General features: G+C 59.8%; 1 protein-coding gene across 1 annotated transcript; it reads right to left on the bottom strand.

Moving 5' to 3' along the window:
- Positions 1 to 374: 374 nt before the first annotated feature.
- Positions 375 to 17,873, bottom strand: FAM131C (family with sequence similarity 131 member C). The gene is made up of 7 exons (XM_035020239.1): positions 17,764 to 17,873; positions 6,033 to 6,148; positions 5,007 to 5,042; positions 4,718 to 4,811; positions 2,398 to 2,580; positions 2,007 to 2,117; positions 375 to 1,298 (listed from the first exon to the last, which is right to left on the bottom strand). Exons 1-7 carry the CDS (start codon positions 17,783 to 17,785, stop codon positions 1,015 to 1,017), a joined length of 846 nt encoding a protein of 281 aa, XP_034876130.1. The 5' UTR covers positions 17,786 to 17,873; the 3' UTR covers positions 375 to 1,014.
- Between the last annotated feature and the right edge of the window lie 454 nt (positions 17,874 to 18,327).

The following is an 18,327-nucleotide window of genomic DNA, read 5'->3' as shown; positions in this document are numbered from 1 at the left end:
CCCCCTGGTGGCCACGTGGGCCTCGCGGGCCCGGGTCCCTGGCCTCCCACCGCTCCTCCTGCGCCCCCTTCCTGGCAGGGAGATAGGGCAGGTGAGCAGGTCCCCCATCAGGTCTTATGATGCTTGTCCTCAGGTATAAGAAGGACCCTGTGGCCCAGTCACCGTCACCCCAGCTTCCTTGTTGGCTGAGCCGGGGCTGATAAAGCAGCGTCCCTAGGTGTGGTTCCAGGGGCCCCACACAACCCTGGGCATCTTCCATGGTCCTCTCCTGGCTGGGTGGCACAGATTGACCACCTGTATGTCTGCTGGGGGGGTAGGGACCCTCCCCTAAATCCCTCTAGAACCCCCTTCCCCCAGAGACTAGGCCAAGTTCATCCAGGGTGAATCCCACACTTTAATGTCTGCAGAGAACCTTCCGGGAGGTGGGAGGAGGGTGCAAGGAAGGGGGCAGGGGCACCAGGGACAGGTTCAGAGAGTAAGGGACAGACAGACACTCCAAAGACCGAGATCCTCATGAAGGGAGCTGAGGAGCAGACGCTTAGCTACCAAAGAGGCTGTCCTGCCTCTGATGGGGGGCACAAACACAGAGGGAGGGGGGAGGACTGAGCCCCAGGGTCAAGGCAGGGTCCCCAGGCCCCACTCCAAGGGGGTCTCCCAGGTCCTTCTGTGGCTGTCTGCCCGGGGCCCAGCGGCCGGCTCCTCTGGGCAGCTGGGCCTGGTGCCTGCTGAGAGTCCTCGAGCTCACGGATGGCGGAAACCCCACAGGGGAAGGTGCCCACTTGAGCCAAGTAAAGAAAGGAGAAGGGGGATTATGGCTCCCACTGCTGGGGCAGGTCCATGGAGGCACAGAATGGTCCACAGGGAGTGCTGGCCCCCCATCCCTGCCGCATCCACCCTCTGCCTGCCCTGAGGGGTCAAGAAATGCCCAGCCCAGACCCCGACATCCTGATTGCCTGGGCTGCCCACCAGGCAAGGTCACAGTATGAGGAGGCTCCGAGGCACACAGCCCCCACCTCAGTTATAGAACACCTCGTCCTCCTCCTCCGGGAGGGAGATGCTGTCCACCGAGGGGAGGGAACCCTGCAGATGGGCCCCACCCTCAGGCCCCAGGCCCCGAGGCAGCTGCAGCTGATGCTGTTGTTCAGGGCTGGGGGGCTGGGGGCCGACAGCTGTGATGGGGGGCTCGTCAGGTGAGGGCCAGCCGTCGGGAGAGAGGCCAGGGGAGGAGAAGGCCAGAAGACTGTCATCCTGTGAGGGGTCACTCAGAAGACTGTCCTGCAGGTAGACGCTCTCCAGGTCTGGAAAACCAACGGGAGGGGTAGGGAGCGTGAGGAACGGAGTCCCAGACCCTGCTCCTCACCCTCTCCTGGCGTGTGAGGGAAGGTGAGGGGCAGAAGACTGGCCTCCAAATCCTGCTTGGTCACTGCCGAGCTGTGTGACCTCGGGCAAGCCTCTCTGAGCCCCAGTTTCTCCCTGGGGGTTACAGGGCTGGTGGAGCGAGTTGGAGGAGTTAACAGCAGGCTGTGCCGGCGGGGAGGATTAAGTAAGATAATGGGCCTGCAGGTCACCCAGGACCCAGGCCCTCAGTAGTGACCTGGGGTTCTGGAAAGGTGGTTGGCTGTGCTTGGTATTAAGGTTCAGATCCTGGCTCTGATGTAACCCAGGGTGAGTTTCCTGGTGCCTCAGGTTCCCTTATTTGTAAAATGGAGATAATAACAGGGCCTCCTTCTTAGAGGTGTGGTGAGGATGAAGTGAAATGGCCAGGAAAACGCCAAACTCGGTAAGCACTTCATTCCCTGGCCCGTGACCACACTCGTTCTTTCCTTTACGCTTACGGCGCCTGGTGGGCAGTGGGCAGGGCAAGGATCCCCCGCTCTAGCCCACGGATGCAGAAACCCAGGCTGAGGGAAGGAGGGGCTCGTCCGAGGTCACCGTGCATTTGGTGGCAGGCACCCAGCCCCTGCTCTGCTCCACCCGCCCCGCCCGGGCGCCCACCCGGGCAGTACCCTGGAGCTGGACCATGTCCTGAGGGCCGTTCTCGAGGTGCAGCTCCTCGTCGTCCAGCGAGGACCAGGCGCTCAGTGTGGCCTCTGTGATAGCAAACTGCTCAGCAACCCCTGCCGGGGGGCGGGGGGAACAGCGAGACCCAGCTCAGCAGGGACACAGCGGGGGGGGTGGGTAGCACAGCGCCAGGATGGCCTGGCACCCAACAGCCTAGCGGTTTGCTGGGCTGACCATCCGGGTCCCGGTGATCAGATGGCCCCCCGAACGCCCTGTCCACCCCATGGCATTGTTTTGCCCTGCCTCGACAAGGCCCATGTGGCGACCCTCGGTCCCCTAAGGACCAGAGCCCCAACCAGTCCCCGTCCCCAGGCTCCCCCGCCCCCAGCCACTGACCTGCAGCAAATCGGGCCTCACGCAGCGCATCAGGCAGGCAGCAGTAATGCTCATCCTCAGCGGGGGACAGCTCCCAGCGTGACCGCTGAGCGCACCAGCCCTTCCACTCGATGAGGTGGGCCACGCGGCCACGTGCCATGGCCGTGGGCTTTGTGATGTGGTCCTTGATGCTCTGCACCACCCCTGGGAGCATTGAGGGCAGCTGGGAGGCTGCTCTGACCCAAAACCCTGCCCAGGGGCCCACCCCCGCTACCGCAGGCCCAGCCAGTGGCTTGCACCCCACAACCATTCAGTGCTCTGTACTCGCCCCATGCCGGGTCCTCACAGCCCCAAACCCACAAAGCCCTGAATCTGTCTCCGCAAGTGCTCCTACCCGACTAGTGCCTATGTCCACTCTGCACCCCACACCCTCCCCGAGCCCCAAGGCCCCACCTTACTTAGATCCCCGCCCATGCAGGGGCCCCATGCCCTCCCAACATCCCACTCCCAGGCAATGTTCCCCTCCACCTGGTGCTTCTCCCCCAGACCTGCCACATCCCTCATTCCCTTTGACCGGGTTCAGACCCTTCTGTCCCTTTATTCATTCATTAGCCAGTTCTGAGAGAGCACCCCCTATGCCAAGGCCAGTGCCAGCTCTGCTGACAGGGAGACATGTGTGGGATGCAGCAGACCGGGAAGGCTTCCTGGAAGAGGTGGACCGGGGTTGAACTTTACATGTAAATTGGTAGGTTTGTAGGTGCGTTGGACAGATGGAGGCAAGACTGGAGGCTATTTCAGAGATGAGATGAGGAGGAAGGCATGGCAGAATCTGGCATGATTCCGGGACTGCCAGGGGTGAGATATGGGGGCAATACTAAGACTGGGATGGCAGAAAAGGCTGGGGAGCCCATCAGGGGCAAGACTTTGGGCTGAGAGAGCCAAGCTGAGGACTCCAGAGTTTTCCTTCTAGCAATGGGGAGCCACAGCAGGGTAATAAGCAAGAGAGTGACAGGTTAGATCTGTTGTTTAGGAAAAGCATCCCAATTAGAGGATGGGGCCAAGGGTGGAGACCAGGCACCATCAGGAGCCATTGAAGGGATCCAGCAAGAGACAGGACAGGGGCTGCGCAGTGGGGAGGAGGGCCTGAGGGGCTCTCAGGAGTAGACCACCTCGATGTGGAAGTGGACAGACAGGGCTGTCAGGAATGATTTAGCATCTCTCTGAACCAAGGCTGAGCATACAGACACTGGGGTCTCAGAGCCGTGACGTGAGGATTGGCAATATTTAAGCAAGATGGGGGATCCACAAAGGAAGCTAGAGACACGATACTGAGAAAATGGGAAAGATGGAGGTGAGGAAGAAGGGGGAGAACCCCCCCGACCCTCCTCCCAAGCTAGGAGTGCGGGCAACCAGAGAAAGTTCTGGAGGAGGTGGTTAGAGGAGGTGGTTCGAGTGGCCCCTGCAGGGCAGGTGAGGCAGAGGGAAGGGGTGGGGGAAGAGTCGAGGCAAATGGGAGGGAGGGGAGCACGGGCACTCTGAGGAGCTGTGAGGGATTTAATGAGACGTGAGCCTGAGGTACAGGGAACAGAGTGGTGGGCAAAGAGCTGGCCAGCCGAGAATGGCCCGGAAGGTGTGCTGTGGGTGACGGGGGCAGAGGCGGAGGCGGCCCCCGGAGACCCCTCTGCTGGCCTGCGTACCTACCTCCCAGCTGCTGCTGTTTCCCCCCGGCAGCCCTCTCCAGAGACTTGCCCTTAGCTGATGGGAGCAGCCCCACCCAGGGAGAGCCTTCCCAGGGGCCACCACCGACCAGCGGGGGACTGACACCCAAGCAGCCGCCAGCCTAAGTTCTGTGGTTCGATCTGGGCTCCTGAGCTCCCCAGGGATCGGGCTGGGACAGATTCCTCCCGCAGTCCCATCTTTGCCGAGCTCCTTCCCTTGCCAAGTCCCGATGCCCTCACTCCTACAATTTGCCCTTGAGAACAATACCTCCATAAATCGCTCACACAATTCCCGTCTGGGGCTCTGCTTCTGGGGAACCCGACCCACGGCGGGGTGATGGGCAGACTGCACCTGCTGCAGAAGCCGGGGAGGCCGACATCTGAAAGACTGGGGCCATTCCCTCACAGCTTCGGGAACCCCCAACAATTTAACAGGGGGTGGGGGGACGGGAACCCTAAGTCACTCGTCCCTGCAGAACCCGGCGTGGAATGTGGATCCAGGAAATGTTGGCTCCGACGGGCTGCACGCCTTCCAGCTGCAGTTCTGTTTTGCCCTGCCTGCAGCAAGGGGTGAGGGCTGGGCCGCGCTAACCCCAGGGCAGGACAGGGCCGTCGGAGCCTACCCACAAGGGACGAGGTGGCCAGAGCCGCCACGTTGTAGTTGCTGGAGCAGGACCTGGAGTCAGACAGGTAGCCATTGGTGGTCTGGAAGCACCTCTGCAGGAAGGACAGGAGGGGTGAGTAGAGTGGGGCAAACTTGCCAGCCAGAGGACATCTCCCGGCCACTACCATCCCTGTGAGGCCCCCTCCCCCAGGGCTGGCAGGGCTGTGGGTCCAGGCTGGCGCTGCAGAGCGAGGGGGACGGTGTCCGCGGTGGCTGGCTAGACCAGGGGATGGGCAAAGCGCACTGACCTGCCAAGGATCCCAACAGAAATCCATCTGTTTGTCCTAAAACGAGAGGAGCAAGAGGGTCAGGCAGGGCCTGGCAGATGGTGCCAGCAGATGGCACGAGTCCTCGAGCCCCGGGTGGTGGTGCGGGTCAGCCTTCTGCTATTCCCTGAGGTCCGGGCTCTGCCTACTCCTGGGTCGGGCCCCCCTGGGGTTCCCTCACCACCATGCAGAGAAAGACATGGGGTGGGGGTGGGGGGGCCGTGGTGGCTCTGCCAGGAAAGCAGCAGGCGCAGGGCGTCGATCGGACCTGGGTTCGAGCTTTGACTCTGCCCTTTCTACCCGGGTATCCTTAGACTAGGGCCTTAAGAGCTCAGAAAATCAGTTTCTTCCTCTGTAAAATGGTGATAAATGCCATTTATCTTGGCTTGTGGGGATGCAAATGACATGACGTCGACAGTGTCTAGCATAACGCTTAGCATGTGGTATGTGCTAAAAAAAAAAAAGTAATTATATCAATTGGTAGGTTCAAGCCACAAGTCTGGGGGTGGGGTGGAAATTATGCACCAAGATTTGAGGTCCCCAGCAAGCTCTTCCTAATGCAGTGGACTAAGAATGCCACTCTTGGGGTACCTGGCTGGCTCAGTCGGCAGAGCAGACTTGATCTCAGGGTTGTGAGTTTGAGTCCCATGTTGGGTGTAGAGATTGCTTAAATAACTAAACTTGAAAAAAAAGCCACTCCTTTACCCTCCAGAAGGCAGGGCAGGCTGCTAAGGGGTGGTGGGCTGGTCAGGGAACTTGTTATCCGCAAGGCTGGGGTAATTTGCGTGGAAAGACCTCCATGGCAGGACTGTCTTTTCTGGTCCTGGTCCAAGTCCCTGGATGCCCAGCCCGATTCAGACCTTCATCCAAATGCATACCAAACCTTAGGGGCTCTGATTCAAGGAGGGAAGATTGGAACAGTTTCAGCTCCCTGTGGAACGCTGTAGGGGACATCCCAGGAACCAGGGCCTAGGCAGGTGAAGGTGAGGATCAAGTGGGACCAGTTACCTTGCCAGTGACATGGTCTGGAGCAACAGTGGGGGGGTGGCTGGAGGTCACGTCCGGGTTCAGGGGGTCTGTGCCCTGGGGCATGGGGCAGTCCTTGTGGGCACTTGTGAACAGATCTGGAAATAGGACAACAGGAGGAACTTAGAAACCCCATCCCCCCACCCCCTACACTCTCCTACTTACGGGGCTTGTTCAAGCTAGCCCCGAGGGATGGGCACTACTTTATTGCCCCCGATGTCATTTTGTTGAAAACAAAGACCCAAGCCCACAGAAGGTGAGGAGTCCAGCCAGACTGGGAATTCTTGCCCATCTGCCTGTTCCTCCATTTTCGTAAATTCTAGCACCCACTCCCTGGCACGGCCTAGGAGGTCTCCTTCACAGACACCCTCAACTCCCAACCCTGTCCAGTCTCACCCTCCGCCTGCTCCACACCAGGACCCTTCTCCAGCATGTTGCTGGAGAAAGTCCCCGGCCTCACACAGGACACTGTCCAGGGAACTTTCTACAGGTCTCCAGTTCCCGCTAACTTTGCTTCCCACCAGGCTGACCACCTCATGCGGCTTTCCTTCTCAAACCTGCAGCCCGGGCAGCCCCCTCCCCACACCCCGCTGCTGGCTGCTGCCCCATCCCTCACGGAGGTCCAGAAGCCCTCAGCAGGCATCGCCCCATTTTTCTACCTCAAATCATTGCCGTGTCCGCATTTTGCCCACACCATCTGCTTTCCCTCCTCTGACAAAGGAAGAACTGTCCCTACTCCATCCAAGACCAGCCCCCCACCCTGGGGACCCCCCCAGCCTGAACCGCCCCCCACCAGGGGCCCTGCACTCTCTCTTCTGGTCGTCTGCTCTTGTCTCCCTCCTGGCCACCAGCGCGGCAGGTGCTGCAGTGCCTCTCCAGTCCGGACTCTCGCCTGCATCCCTGCCCCCCACCCTCACCCCTGGGTCAGTCCCCCACCCACCAAAGCAACCCAGCATCTCCCATCCTTTAAAGACCTCTCGACCCCTGCTTCCCCTCAGCTCCCTGCCCACTCCTCCGCGTCCTTCCTGGCCACACTTAGAGAGTTGTGCATGACCTCTACTTCCTCCCCCCATTTTCTCCTCCACCCTCTTCAGGCAGCCTTTCCTGAGACAGTCCAGCAGGGACTTCCCTCGTCTTCTCACTGGCTTCAAGCTGCACTGGGACACCTCCCATCGCTCCCTCCCTCCCCCTCAAGCCACGCCCATCTCAGATCTGGGGCTTCCCCCCCCACTTGGTCCCCCTTCTCTTCTCCAGCCTGGCATCTCACCTTCTCACCTGGTGGGGGGGGGGGTCTCTCCCAGGACATCTCCATCTGCGGCTGATGCCCGCATTTACACCTGCAGCCCTGACTGCTTGAGCCCCCGACTGAATAGCCAACTCTCCTCCTGGATGCCCGACAGCCAACAGCCGGCTCAGGGAAACCCAGGTCCATCTCCACTTCCCCGATTTTAGAAAATGATGCAACAGCCCACCCAGCTGTACCAACCAAATATCCAGTTTTCTCTGAGTGCTGCCTTCCCCCAACCAGCAAGTCCTACTGGCTCTCTCTCCAACCTCCATTCCAGACTGAGCCCTCTCCATCCCCACCACCGCTCCCCACCTGGGGGTACCACCCTCTCTCACCTGGAGGTCACCAACCACAGCCTTCTGCTTCCTCTCCTGGCCCACAGCCCACTCTCCACCCCGCCGCACAGGGATGCTACAGGTCAGACTGCATCTTTGCTGAAAACCTGCCCCTGGCTTCCTTCCACTGCACTTGAGGAGAGCCAGCCTCTTACCAGGGCCTTCAGGGGCCTGCACGCCAGGCTGCCCACTATTCAGGCCACGCTGGCCTCCCTGCTGCTCCTCAAACAGCCCACTTGTCCTTTGTCCTTGCTATCCCCTTAACCTGGAACACCATCCCCAGATCTTCCTGAACCGTGTCATTCAGGTCTCAGCTCAAGGTCACCTCCTCAGACAGGCCCTCCCTGTCCCCACACCGGGCACCAGTCACTCCCCATCACAGTCAAGCTTTCGTGAAGTGTCCGGTCCCTCCCCGCATGGTGAATGTGAGGCCATGGGAACAGAGACCACAGCCAGAGGAGTAAGCATCTATTTCTGACGCATTCAGAAGTATTCGCTGAGCACTATGTGCCAGGCACTGTCCTGGGCACAAGGAACACCGTGGCAAACAAGACAGAGATGGTTTCTGCCCTCACTGAGCTGACATTCTAGTGGGAGAGACATTCTAGTTCATCCATTCACCTAAACATCTGTTCATTCCTTCACCCCATGGGCATCCATGTACTGTCCATACCGTGCAAGTGTGTGGGGGCCGAGGTGGGATTAAGACTCCATCCCTGCCCTCTGAGAGCTCCCAGTCTGATGGAAACCAGCCCCAGAGCCCCTCATTCAAACACAAGGCTGACCCCGGGGGGACAGTAGCACCCCCTCTCCTGGTGTGATGGCACCGATTCCTCACATCGACCTAAAGAGGAAGGAATCCATAGCTCAGCTCTCTAGATTCACTAGCCCAAGGCACACAGCCCATAGAGGGCAGTCAGGGTCTGAGCCCTGTTATTCTGATGCTGAGGCTCACTCTCTTCCAAAGCACAAAAGGAGTTTTGATGAGTTCTGTGGGGGTCAGGGGCTGCACGGGAGGGCTGATGGGGGAGCTAGCCAGGAGAGGGTGCCAGGAGAGGAGTGTTGCAGGCAGGGGAGGGTGGGGTGTGCAGCTTGCACAAAATCGTGAGGTCTGGGAGGCGTGAGGCGCAGGGGTGTCTGGGCCGTGGCAGGGAGGTGAGGCCTCTGCAGGACACTGGTCCTGGCCTGCAGCCTGTCCTGCGCGGGACGCAGGCTCCCACCACCCTTCCCTGGCTTTGACAACCCATGGGCAGAGCTGCAGAAGTTGACAGCATGGAAGCACGCAGGGCTTCCTGGAGGAAGCAGAGGCCAGGGAGCGTCTGCAGGCTGGAGGTGGGAGGTGTCAGGTGCCCCCAGAGGCAGAGCTGGGCGCTCATGGGCCGTGGGCAGTGGGCTGACGCACCAACTAGAAGTCTTGGGAAGGTGTTAGCACGGAGGGGAGGACGGAGCACTAGAGGACAGCGAGGGTGCCCCACTGACCCCCCACATGCCCTCGGATCGCCTTCTCTGTTTTTGCGCACCCACGGCCCTGTCCCATGGGCTTTGCCGCCCTCCGGCAACTGGAGCTGAATTTATGTTGCCCTCCGGCAGTGTCGGGAGGTGCAGGACCCCGGGATCCTTGGTTTGGGGGTTGGAAAACTCAGAGCCCGTGGGATCGGGCTGTGGCCACCCCTGCAGGGCGATAGATGCTTTTGTGGCCTGTCTCCTCTCTCCATTCCTTCCTCTGGAGGATCTCCCTCACATACCAGTTGTACCCAAATCCTCATTTCAGGGTCTGCTCCTGAGTCGCTGCTCCAGAGACTGGGTGAGGTTCTGGTGCCAGATGGGCCTGTTCAAATCCCAGCTGGGCCCTCTACTACCTGTGGGACCTTGATTTTACCGCTCGGATCCTCCATTTCTTCATCTGTAAAATGGGCAGTTGACTGGTCTTGTTCTTTAGGTACTGCCTACTAGCATCCGAACCAGAACAAAGGGGGCGCTGCGTGCCCCACTTTGGAAGAAAGCCACTGTCAAGGGTGGGAGAGCAGACACCCTCTTCAAGGTGGTTCAAACAGGCTCTGTTACTCCAGCCACCCACCATCCCTTGGACTCTGACCACCTATTGCTCCCCACAAGTGAAGTGAGGGGCTCTCAGACACTCCCCTGCAGAGATCCGGGATGCCTGCAAAGGAGAGGCCAGCATCCTACCCACCCGCCCCACCCCGGGCCGGATGTCTGCACAGCTGGGACGGGAAGGGGCGATGGAGCGGCCTGCCTTCCCTTCCCCTGCACAGCAAGAACTGTGAGTTTCTCAAGGGTCAATAGGACACTGAGGATGGGGCCATGTTTGAGTTTTGCTGGTGCCCCCTAGGAGGGTCGCTTGCAGGGCAGGGGGACCCCAGCCCCCAGAGGCTGGAGGGTGGGCAATTTTGCCCTCCCTAGTGGGCAAGGGAGTTGGGCAGGGAAGGGAAAAGTTCAAACCAGGTCAGATCTCTCATGACAGGGGTTCTGCTGCAGGCAGGCCCCCCCCAAAACAGCCCCTGGGAGAACTCACACATGCTAACCTGGGGCCCGTGGCCCCCCTGCCACTTCCTCTTCCACCACTCTCCCTCTTGCACTCCAGCCACACTGGTCGCTCAGACACGCCAAGCACACTCCTGCCTCAGGGCCTTTGCACTGGCTGCACCTTTCCTCCAGCTGGAACACTCTCCTCCCACACAGCTGCAGGTTCACTCCCTCACCATATTCAGGCCTCTGCTCAAATGTTAGAACCTCAGGGAGGCCTCCAGCCACCTTGTTTAATGGCACCCATCCTTTCCTATCTCCTGATTTTCTGTCCTTCTTCATGGTGACATTCCTCTTTATGTGTCCGTTTCCTTGTTCACCGTCTCTCACTAGACCATGAGCTCTCTGATTGCTGGTCCTCGTCAGCTTTATTCATCACCATAGCCCTAGCACCTGCCACAGGGCCTGGCCTGTTGCTCATCAAACTCTGCCTCAACAGGGAGCCAGTGGCAGCCATGATGAACCACCAGAGCTCCAGATAAATAAAAATCTCTTGACCACTTTTTCTCAAGTTCCTCATGCCAGACCCCAGCGTGTCAGAGTACGGGACCCAGAGAGGAGGGAGGCCAGCAGAAGAAGGTGCGGCCAGTCCTGGCTGGAGGGTCGAAGCGAACACTGAACAGGATATGAGGTGGAGGGGCGCCTGGGTGGCTCAGTTGTTAAGCGTCTGCCTTCGGCTCAGGTCATGATGCCGGGGTCCTGGGATCGAGTCCCGCATCGGGCTCCCTGCTCAGCGCGGAGCCTGCTTCTCCCTCTCCCTCTGCCCCTCCCCCTGCTTGTGCTCTCTCTCTCTGTCAAATAAATAAATAAAATCTTAAAAAAAAAAAAAAAAAGGACATGAGGTGGAAGTCTCCGTCCACACTGGACTGGACTTAGGATCCCTAAGGGATCAGAGAATTGTGAGATTGACCTGGAGACTGTTACCGGCGGGCAGGTGAAGGAGGTCTGAATGAGCTTGTCTGAAGCAGGGCAAGAAAAGGCAGGTAGAGCTAGGACGGACGCCCCCACCCCTGAACTCAGAGCTCAGTAACCCAGGAGCCAAGAGCGGTGTGGGCTGAGCCGTGTGCTTACGCACCAGAGCATTCGGCACATCTGCTCTTTATCCCAAGTCCGGGCTGTGTGCCCCGAGGTAGGCCTGCCCCTCCCTGAGCTTCAGAGTCTCCATGTGTACAAACACTAGGCTCCAGTCCCCTCAAAGGCAGTGTCCAAGCCGGGGGGGGGGGGGCACATCCTTCAGCGGGCCATGCAAGCCACTGACTAGGTCATATGTGTAAAAAATAAAATAGAATTGAACAGAAAATACCAGAACCTATTGAGGAGTCAGGTTAAGTATTGTTTCATGAAACTTCGGTTTTAAATTGCACAGGCCCCCATGCACCCACGTGAATGTGTATACACACATTCCCGGGGTAAGAATGTTCTAAGGGTGCCGGGTCGTGATGCAAAATATACGCATTCCTCCGGGTTCTAGTCAAAACCGTTTGAAAAGTCACCACTCCCGAGATTCCAGCACACATAAGCAGGGGCCCGCCGGGGTGCGGGCAGAGGGGTGCTGGCTCCAGGCTGTCCCCGGGAACTCTGCGAGGTGTGGAATATTTCTAGGGCCCCTGGCCGTCCCTGAAGCTGTTTTAAAACTGTGGACTGCCGGCCGGGGAGTAAGGGGAGCTGAGCACCGAGGAAGCTGATAGGCAGTGTCAAAGGCCTGGAGCAGGCTTGACTTGAACAAGGTCATTGGTCAAGGTTGGCTCGGAGGATTCCTGGCTCTGAGCCCCTCTCTAGCTTTCCTGGCCGCCACCCCTCCCCGGCCTCGGTTGGGGTGCAGGAGCCTCCGCCAAAGCCGCCTTCTCCCCCTGAGGACTTTGGCCCTGTGATGTCATGGGCTGGTTGCCATGGAGATGTCAGGTAATGGAGCAGCCCAGGGTGAAATCACAGGCTGCTCTTCGCCCAGCTGGGACCGGCGGCCACGTCACCAGCAGCAGCTGGAAAAACACAGTGTTTCATGTGGGGTGGGGACTGGGGGTAGCCTGAGGGGACCCCTGGCCACGGCTCCTGTGGGTGCCCCCTTCCTCCCTAGTCCACACCCTACTCCTCTGACCTCAAGGTCTGAGGCCCCTTCTCAGACCTGCTCCCTCCCCCACCTCCCCTGGCCACAGCAGTGACAAGTCTCCGGTTGCCCTGGCAACTTGGAGGGGGCCATCTCGGCCCTTCAAGGAGAGGAGTGTCATCCAGACGTCTCCTGTCTCCTGTCTCCTCCTTCCCTCTGCCTTCCAGCAGAGCGCTCTTCTGCCTACCAGGGATGCTTCCTGCCTTCTCACCCCAGCCCCTCCTTCTGCTGTCGAGTCCAACCACCCAGACAGTACCTCCTGATGTCTAACCTAAACCCCCCTTGCTGCAAAGCATCACCCTGGCTTTCTCGGCTTGTTCCTTGGGTGAGTCTGCAGCTCAGTCTCCTCTCCCCTGTCTCCGAGCCATCTAGCCCCTTTAGCTGTTCTTTGGTGCTCGAGTCCCAGCCCGTTAGACACTGGGGTTGCCATCTGCCCCAGAGTGTCTCCCAGGGCTCTGCACCCCAGGAGGGTAGGGAGGGCCCCAGGTTAACCCTGCTCTTTCCCAGCAGCCCAGAGAGGGTAAACTTCTTCTTGAAAGCACACAGTAACAGAGCAGTAGCCTGGGTCCGAAGCCCCTCACCCTCCCCTCCCTGGACAGCTGTAGGCCTCCCCTCTAAGCTTCTCAGGACCCCTGAGTGCACCACACAGTCCTCCAGCCAGCCCCCCCCCCCCCCCCGCCCACCCCCGTGTGTGCTGCCGGCCCACCGAGGTCCAGGCCCTGTCCCTGCCTCCGAGGAGGACCCAGCGGGCCCAGTGCTCCTTTCGTAGTCCCTGCCCCGGGTCTCATCCCGGCTTGTCACTGCCAGCCAGGGCTGTGGGCGTGTGGCACAGACCCTGCGAGCCGAGGGCTCTCACCTGTGACATGAGGACGCCCGCGCTCCCTGGGGAAGGGCTACCAGAGGATGAAGCACCTGCCGCAGCATCTGCTCTGTCCCGCTCAGCTCCCGGACCTGGTCCTCTTTCTGGGCCACAGGACAGATCTCAGTGCCCCTTGCCGACCTCTGGTCCTGCCCCTCGGACTGGTGGTCACCCTGGGGGCTCTGCAGAGGGAGGCCACCAAGAGTGAGCCCTTGGCCTCTCTGCCTGGTGAGTCACTGCCATGACAGCAGGCCGTCCCTCTGAGCTTGGCAGAGGCCTGGCCTCGAGTGGACAAAGTGCCCTCCTGCTCCCTAGGACATTTGTTTATAGGTCACCAGGCTCACAGTGGTAACTTCATCAGGGAGCTGATGCAGCACAAGGGGGTCTGTTTCTATCCCCAACCAAGGATAGAGGGAGACAACAGGCTCTTCTCCAGGACCTTCCACACACCTCAGCTCCTTTCTACTTCCTCTGCCATCCCGGGGCTCAGTCTCTTTGACAAGCTATCCTAGAGCCCGTCCTGCTCTAACCTCACCTCCTCCAGGCAGCCTGCCTAGATTGGCCTCAGCTGTAATAGGCCACCAACAGCCTTAATAAGCAAAGTCTGGCCAGCAATGATTTGCTGCCACTATTTATTGAATACCTACTATGTGTGGGATACTGTCTTAGGCCTTTTCATCCATTATCTCTTGTTTAACTCTCACTAAAACCCTACGAAGTAGGTAGGTATCATTATGCCCGTTTTTACAGATGGAGAAACTGAGGCTCAGAAAAATTAAATCACTTCTCCAAAGTCACTAGCTAATAAGTGTCAGAGATGGGGTTCAAACCTAAGCCAGTCTGAAATTCCAAAGCTTGTGCTCAAACCGCTAGCCAGTGTTGATCTCCTCAGGCTATTTTTCTGTGGGTGTGTCCATGTCCGTGTCCTGCCTCCCCCATTAGACTACCCCTAGGGCAAGGTTATAGTTCTCTCCTCAGACAGTGAGCTCCCTTGTGATGGGGGAAGGCCCCATCTACTCCTTCTTCAGTGTCAGACGGCTCACTGGTTCTGCAGGGGCCAAAGTGAGACAGCGCTAGGAGGCTGGGAGGGGTACTGGTTGGCCCTGGGTACTGTGGGGTGCTCTGCCAGCCCCTACAGAGCTGGAGTCTTCTCCCAGACATAAGAGATGTCTGACCTTCCAGAAGAAAGACTTCAGTCCCCAATTTCTGTCCTCATAAGCCCCAGGGCCCAGGGCACTGAGACCCCCACGGTGAGGCCAGGAGGCTGATGGGTTGGTTGGAGGACAAGGCTGGGGCAGGTGGAGAGGTTCCAGTGCCAGGGGCATGGGGCGGGCCCCGAGAGACCCTGGAGCTAGAGAGAGGGGAATAGATATTAACTCCCCCTGCTCCCTACACATGTTGCTCCCTTGGGGCACCAAAGCCCCAAGCAAATACCAACCACAAGAGTTATTCCAGAGGGTTGCTTTTTTAAGCACTGGCCATGCACTCAGGACCTGTCTCCAGGGGGCGCATCAGAAAGCAAAGGGCAGCAGCTCCCTGCTCAGGCGCTGGGCTAACTCAGACCTGAATCCAAATCTTGCCTTTCCGTGTCCTGGCTGTGTGACCTAAGGTAAGACTCTTTCCGTCTCTGAGCCCTACCAGGGTTGAATGAGAAGGTCAGAAGAGTAAAAAGGCTCAGCCTGGCTTAGGGTAAGCTCCTGGCAAACAGTAGCTTAAAGGTAGATGATGAACGGGGCACTTGGGTGGTTCAGTTCGTTAAGGGTCTGACTCTTGATGTCGGCTCAGGTCATGATCTCAGGGTCATGAAATCGAGCCCTGCATCAGGCTCTGCACTCAGCATGGAGCCTGCTTAGCCCTCTCCCTCCCCCCCTGCCTCTCCCCCTGCTCTCTCTCTCAAATAAATAAAATCTTAAAAAAAAAAAAAAAAAAGTAGATGACAACACAAAACAGCTCCTGGAAACAGCATGTGTTGCCTTACTCTGGTCCCCATCACTTTCCCCAAGTCCTCAGCACCTTGAGTGCCTGCCATGCATCCATGCGGCAGGATGGGGCTGGAAGCCTCCATAGTGTCCCCTTTCTCAGCCAAGAGGGTCTCGCTTAGCTGTCTGCACAGAAGGGTAATAACAACAAATTTAAAATGAAAGAAATAGCTAAACGTGCCAGGTACCGGTCTGAGTGCTTTACATGAATTAAGTCATTTAATCCCTGCCCAGCAACCCTAGGACATCAATATTGGTATTGGTCCCATTTTAGAGATGAGAACACTGAGATACACATTCAAGGTTAAGTAACTTGCTGAAGTCATAGAGCTAGGGAATGGTGGATGGGAACCTAGGCTGGCTGGCTCCAGAGTCTGCACCCTTAACCTCTCAGGCCTGGCACAGAGAAGCGAACAGCCACCCCATGCTGGCGTGCGGAGGCTCTCCCAGGTGTGGCCTGTACCTGGGGCTTGGGCGGCCCTAGCTGGGTGCAGGCTCTGGGCTCGGTATCAGCATGAGCCTCGCAATCCCTGGCCTGGCTTCAGGACTGCGTACCAGGCCCAGGGAAGTGCTTGGAGAGTGGGGTGGTTATTGGCACTGGGTGCAGGTGTGGAGAGCAGGCCCGGGGCTCAGAAGCTCATGGAAGCCTGCCCCTGGAGAGGAGCAGATCAGGCAACTAGCTGTGGGCTGGGGGTGCAGTGCAGAGGCTCAGGACACAGGCCTAGCTTTGTTCAGGGCACTCAGCTACCGCCCCCCCGCTCCGTTTCCCCATTTGTAAAATGAGGACTGTGACAGTACCTCCCCCAACTTAGCTAGTTGTGCCTAAAATGTTCCAACCAGCACCTGGTAAGCCGGAAGCGCTCTGAGGGGGGTGTGCCCTCCACTTAGCGGTTCAGTCGCTGAGACCACGGTTGTCCTCTGCTCCAGTATCTTGTCCCTTCTTTACCTTTATCCAGCTTGCCTGCTGCATGTCGAGACTGTAAGTGCCACCCCCTCAGGAAGGGAACAAGGTTCGAATACACAACTAGATCTGGAGGTGGCACTCGGGAGCTCAAGCCACAGAAGGAAGGGCGAAGAAAGTCCATCCTCAGTCTGTGTGACCTCAAGCAGGCACAGCAGAGGGAGCCAGCCCCGGTGGGGGGTCCAGGGACCAGAGCACCAGCCTGACCTTGGCAGGCAGCTCTTCCTCCTGGCCCTTGGACTGTGTTCAGTGGGTCTGTGGCTCATGGGCTGGGCCCCGGGTGTGGGATGGCCAAGTGACAGGGAAGGGACGCGGTCGCCAAGGAAACACCCAATCCCAGATCCCCAACACCCAAAGCCTGCCCAGAGCCTTTGGGTTTCTGGAGACACACTGAGCGCCTGCCAGTCCTGAAGAACCCTAAATACTCTTCCCTCTTAAAATTAACTTCCCCTCTGGCAAGCTGTCGGCCTCACAAGGGCAGGGGCTGTGCTGGACTCATCCCCACTAGATGCCCAGCATATACACAGTGCCTGGCACACAGTACCAGGCTAATACCAGGTTGATGAATGAATAAGTGAATGAACCTCACACAACCTAACTCCCACCCATGATTCCAGCCCTGACACCCTCCTGAGACATCCTAAGCCACCTACCTGAATGTCCCACATGGACTGGTGAGCCCCTTAGAGGCCAGAGGGGGGTGGGGGGGGTGTTGTGTTCCTTGCCCAGCATCCCCCAGCACAAGCGCTCCCCCCAGGGCCTGTGCAGCCCCTCCCCAAGGCCTGTTCACACCCCAAGTTTTGGGGGTGATGGGTGGGGTGGCAGCCCCCAGGGTTGGGGGTCAGTGGGTTTGCAGAGCTGCAGCCAAGGCCTCAATCACCTCTACCCCCAGTCCCCCTGCTCTGTGTAGGACTCCACTGCCATTCCCCCAGGGCAGCTCCCGCCAACTCCTGGGGTACCACCTTGGGAAGTGCAAGAGGAGAGCAGAGGGCGCCTGCACAAGACAGAAGAAAGGCCCAGGAGTTCCCAGAAACATCAGCTTTCTCTGTCCCTTCCCGTCCCCTGACTGAGGATGGGGGTGGGGTGGGGAGTTAGGGATGAGAGTGGGGGAAGGGATACCTTCCATATAACCTGTTCATCTCCCATTAACTCACTGCTGTCCACGGGGGTTCAGAGACTCTGAAGACAGCGCATGGGGTAAGGGGACAGAAGTGGGGGCGCTGAGCAAGTCAGGCCTGTGTCTTGGGGAAGTGTGGGAAGGAGAGTCGGCTTGTTCTCCCGGGGCCGCCACCGGCCCTCCAGAGAAGCCAGGAGCAGCCAGAAGCCTCCCTCGTCTCCAGAGCACGCGACAGGGGGCGTGTGGCTGTTGGGCGGCAAGCGACCCTGCTTCGCGCCACCTGCCTGGGTGTGGTTCCAAGCCCGGCTGGAGCTGCGGCGACCTCCCCCTGCTCTCTCTCTGCGCTGTCACCCCCACCCCCTGTCCTCCCGGGGTGGGGGGGCACCGTGTCCCCTGGGGCTCGGTGGGGGACGGGGTGGGGTGCTGCCGGTCGGGGAAGGCCGGGTCGCCCCTCCACCCCCATCCCCCCAGGCTCCTCCGGGGCGGCCCCGGGCCCCGACCCCCACCCGGCCGGCGGCCCCCTCACCTCGCGACACGCAGGAGCCCATCACGGGGCCGCGGGGCCGGGCCGCTGCGCCTCGGGTGCGTCGGGCCGCCGGGCGTTCATGTCTCCGCGGGCCCGGGGCTCACGAGCGGCGCCGGCGCGGCGGGCGGGCGGGCGGTTGGGCAGGGGCTGGGGCTGGGGCTCCCTCCGCTCGGCTCCCACGGCTCCCCACGGCTCCCGCCGCGTCGTCCCCGCCGCCGCCTCCCGCTCCGCGCCCGCTCCTGCCAGCCGCGGGGAGCACGGCGGGCGAGCGGGCGGGGGGGCCCGGGGGAGCGCTCGCCCCAAGTCGGGGAGCCCGAGCCGCGCGCACCTGGGGCCGCAGCCCGGGCTGGGGGGCGGGGTCAGTGGGCGGGGGGCGGGGCGAGGAGGAGGATGCGGGAGGGCCGGGGGGGGCGCGGGTGAGGGCTGGCGGGGGCGGGAGCGAAGGGGGGGCGGGAGCGGGGGAGAGGGGAGGGACCATCTGGCCCTCCCTTCTCGCCACCTGGTGACCCGGGCTGAAGGTCGGGGAAGGGGGCGGAGGGGGCGAGGCGCGGAGATTCCAGCATT

The sequence above is a fragment of the Mirounga leonina genome, unplaced genomic scaffold (genome assembly GCF_011800145.1).
Source record: "Mirounga leonina isolate KUSES-001 unplaced genomic scaffold, KU_Mleo_1.0 Mir_173, whole genome shotgun sequence".
NCBI classification, from domain to species: Eukaryota; Metazoa; Chordata; class Mammalia; order Carnivora; family Phocidae; genus Mirounga; species Mirounga leonina.
Note: the sequence above shows the minus strand (reverse complement) of the source record. Positions and strands in the feature narration are given on the sequence as shown.

Bases quoted from the DNA above. Each gene is read 5' to 3' on its own strand.
- FAM131C (XM_035020239.1), bottom strand. From the start codon at position 17,785: ATGGGCTCCTGCGTGTCGCGAG. The intron at 5,043-6,032 runs GTAACTGGTCCC...CTCTCGTTTTAG, and splicing joins CAGACCATGTCACTGGCAAG to GACAAACAGATGGATTTCTG. The intron at 4,812-5,006 runs GTCAGTGCGCTT...TCCTTCCTGCAG, and splicing joins TCTGTTGGGATCCTTGGCAG to AGGTGCTTCCAGACCACCAA.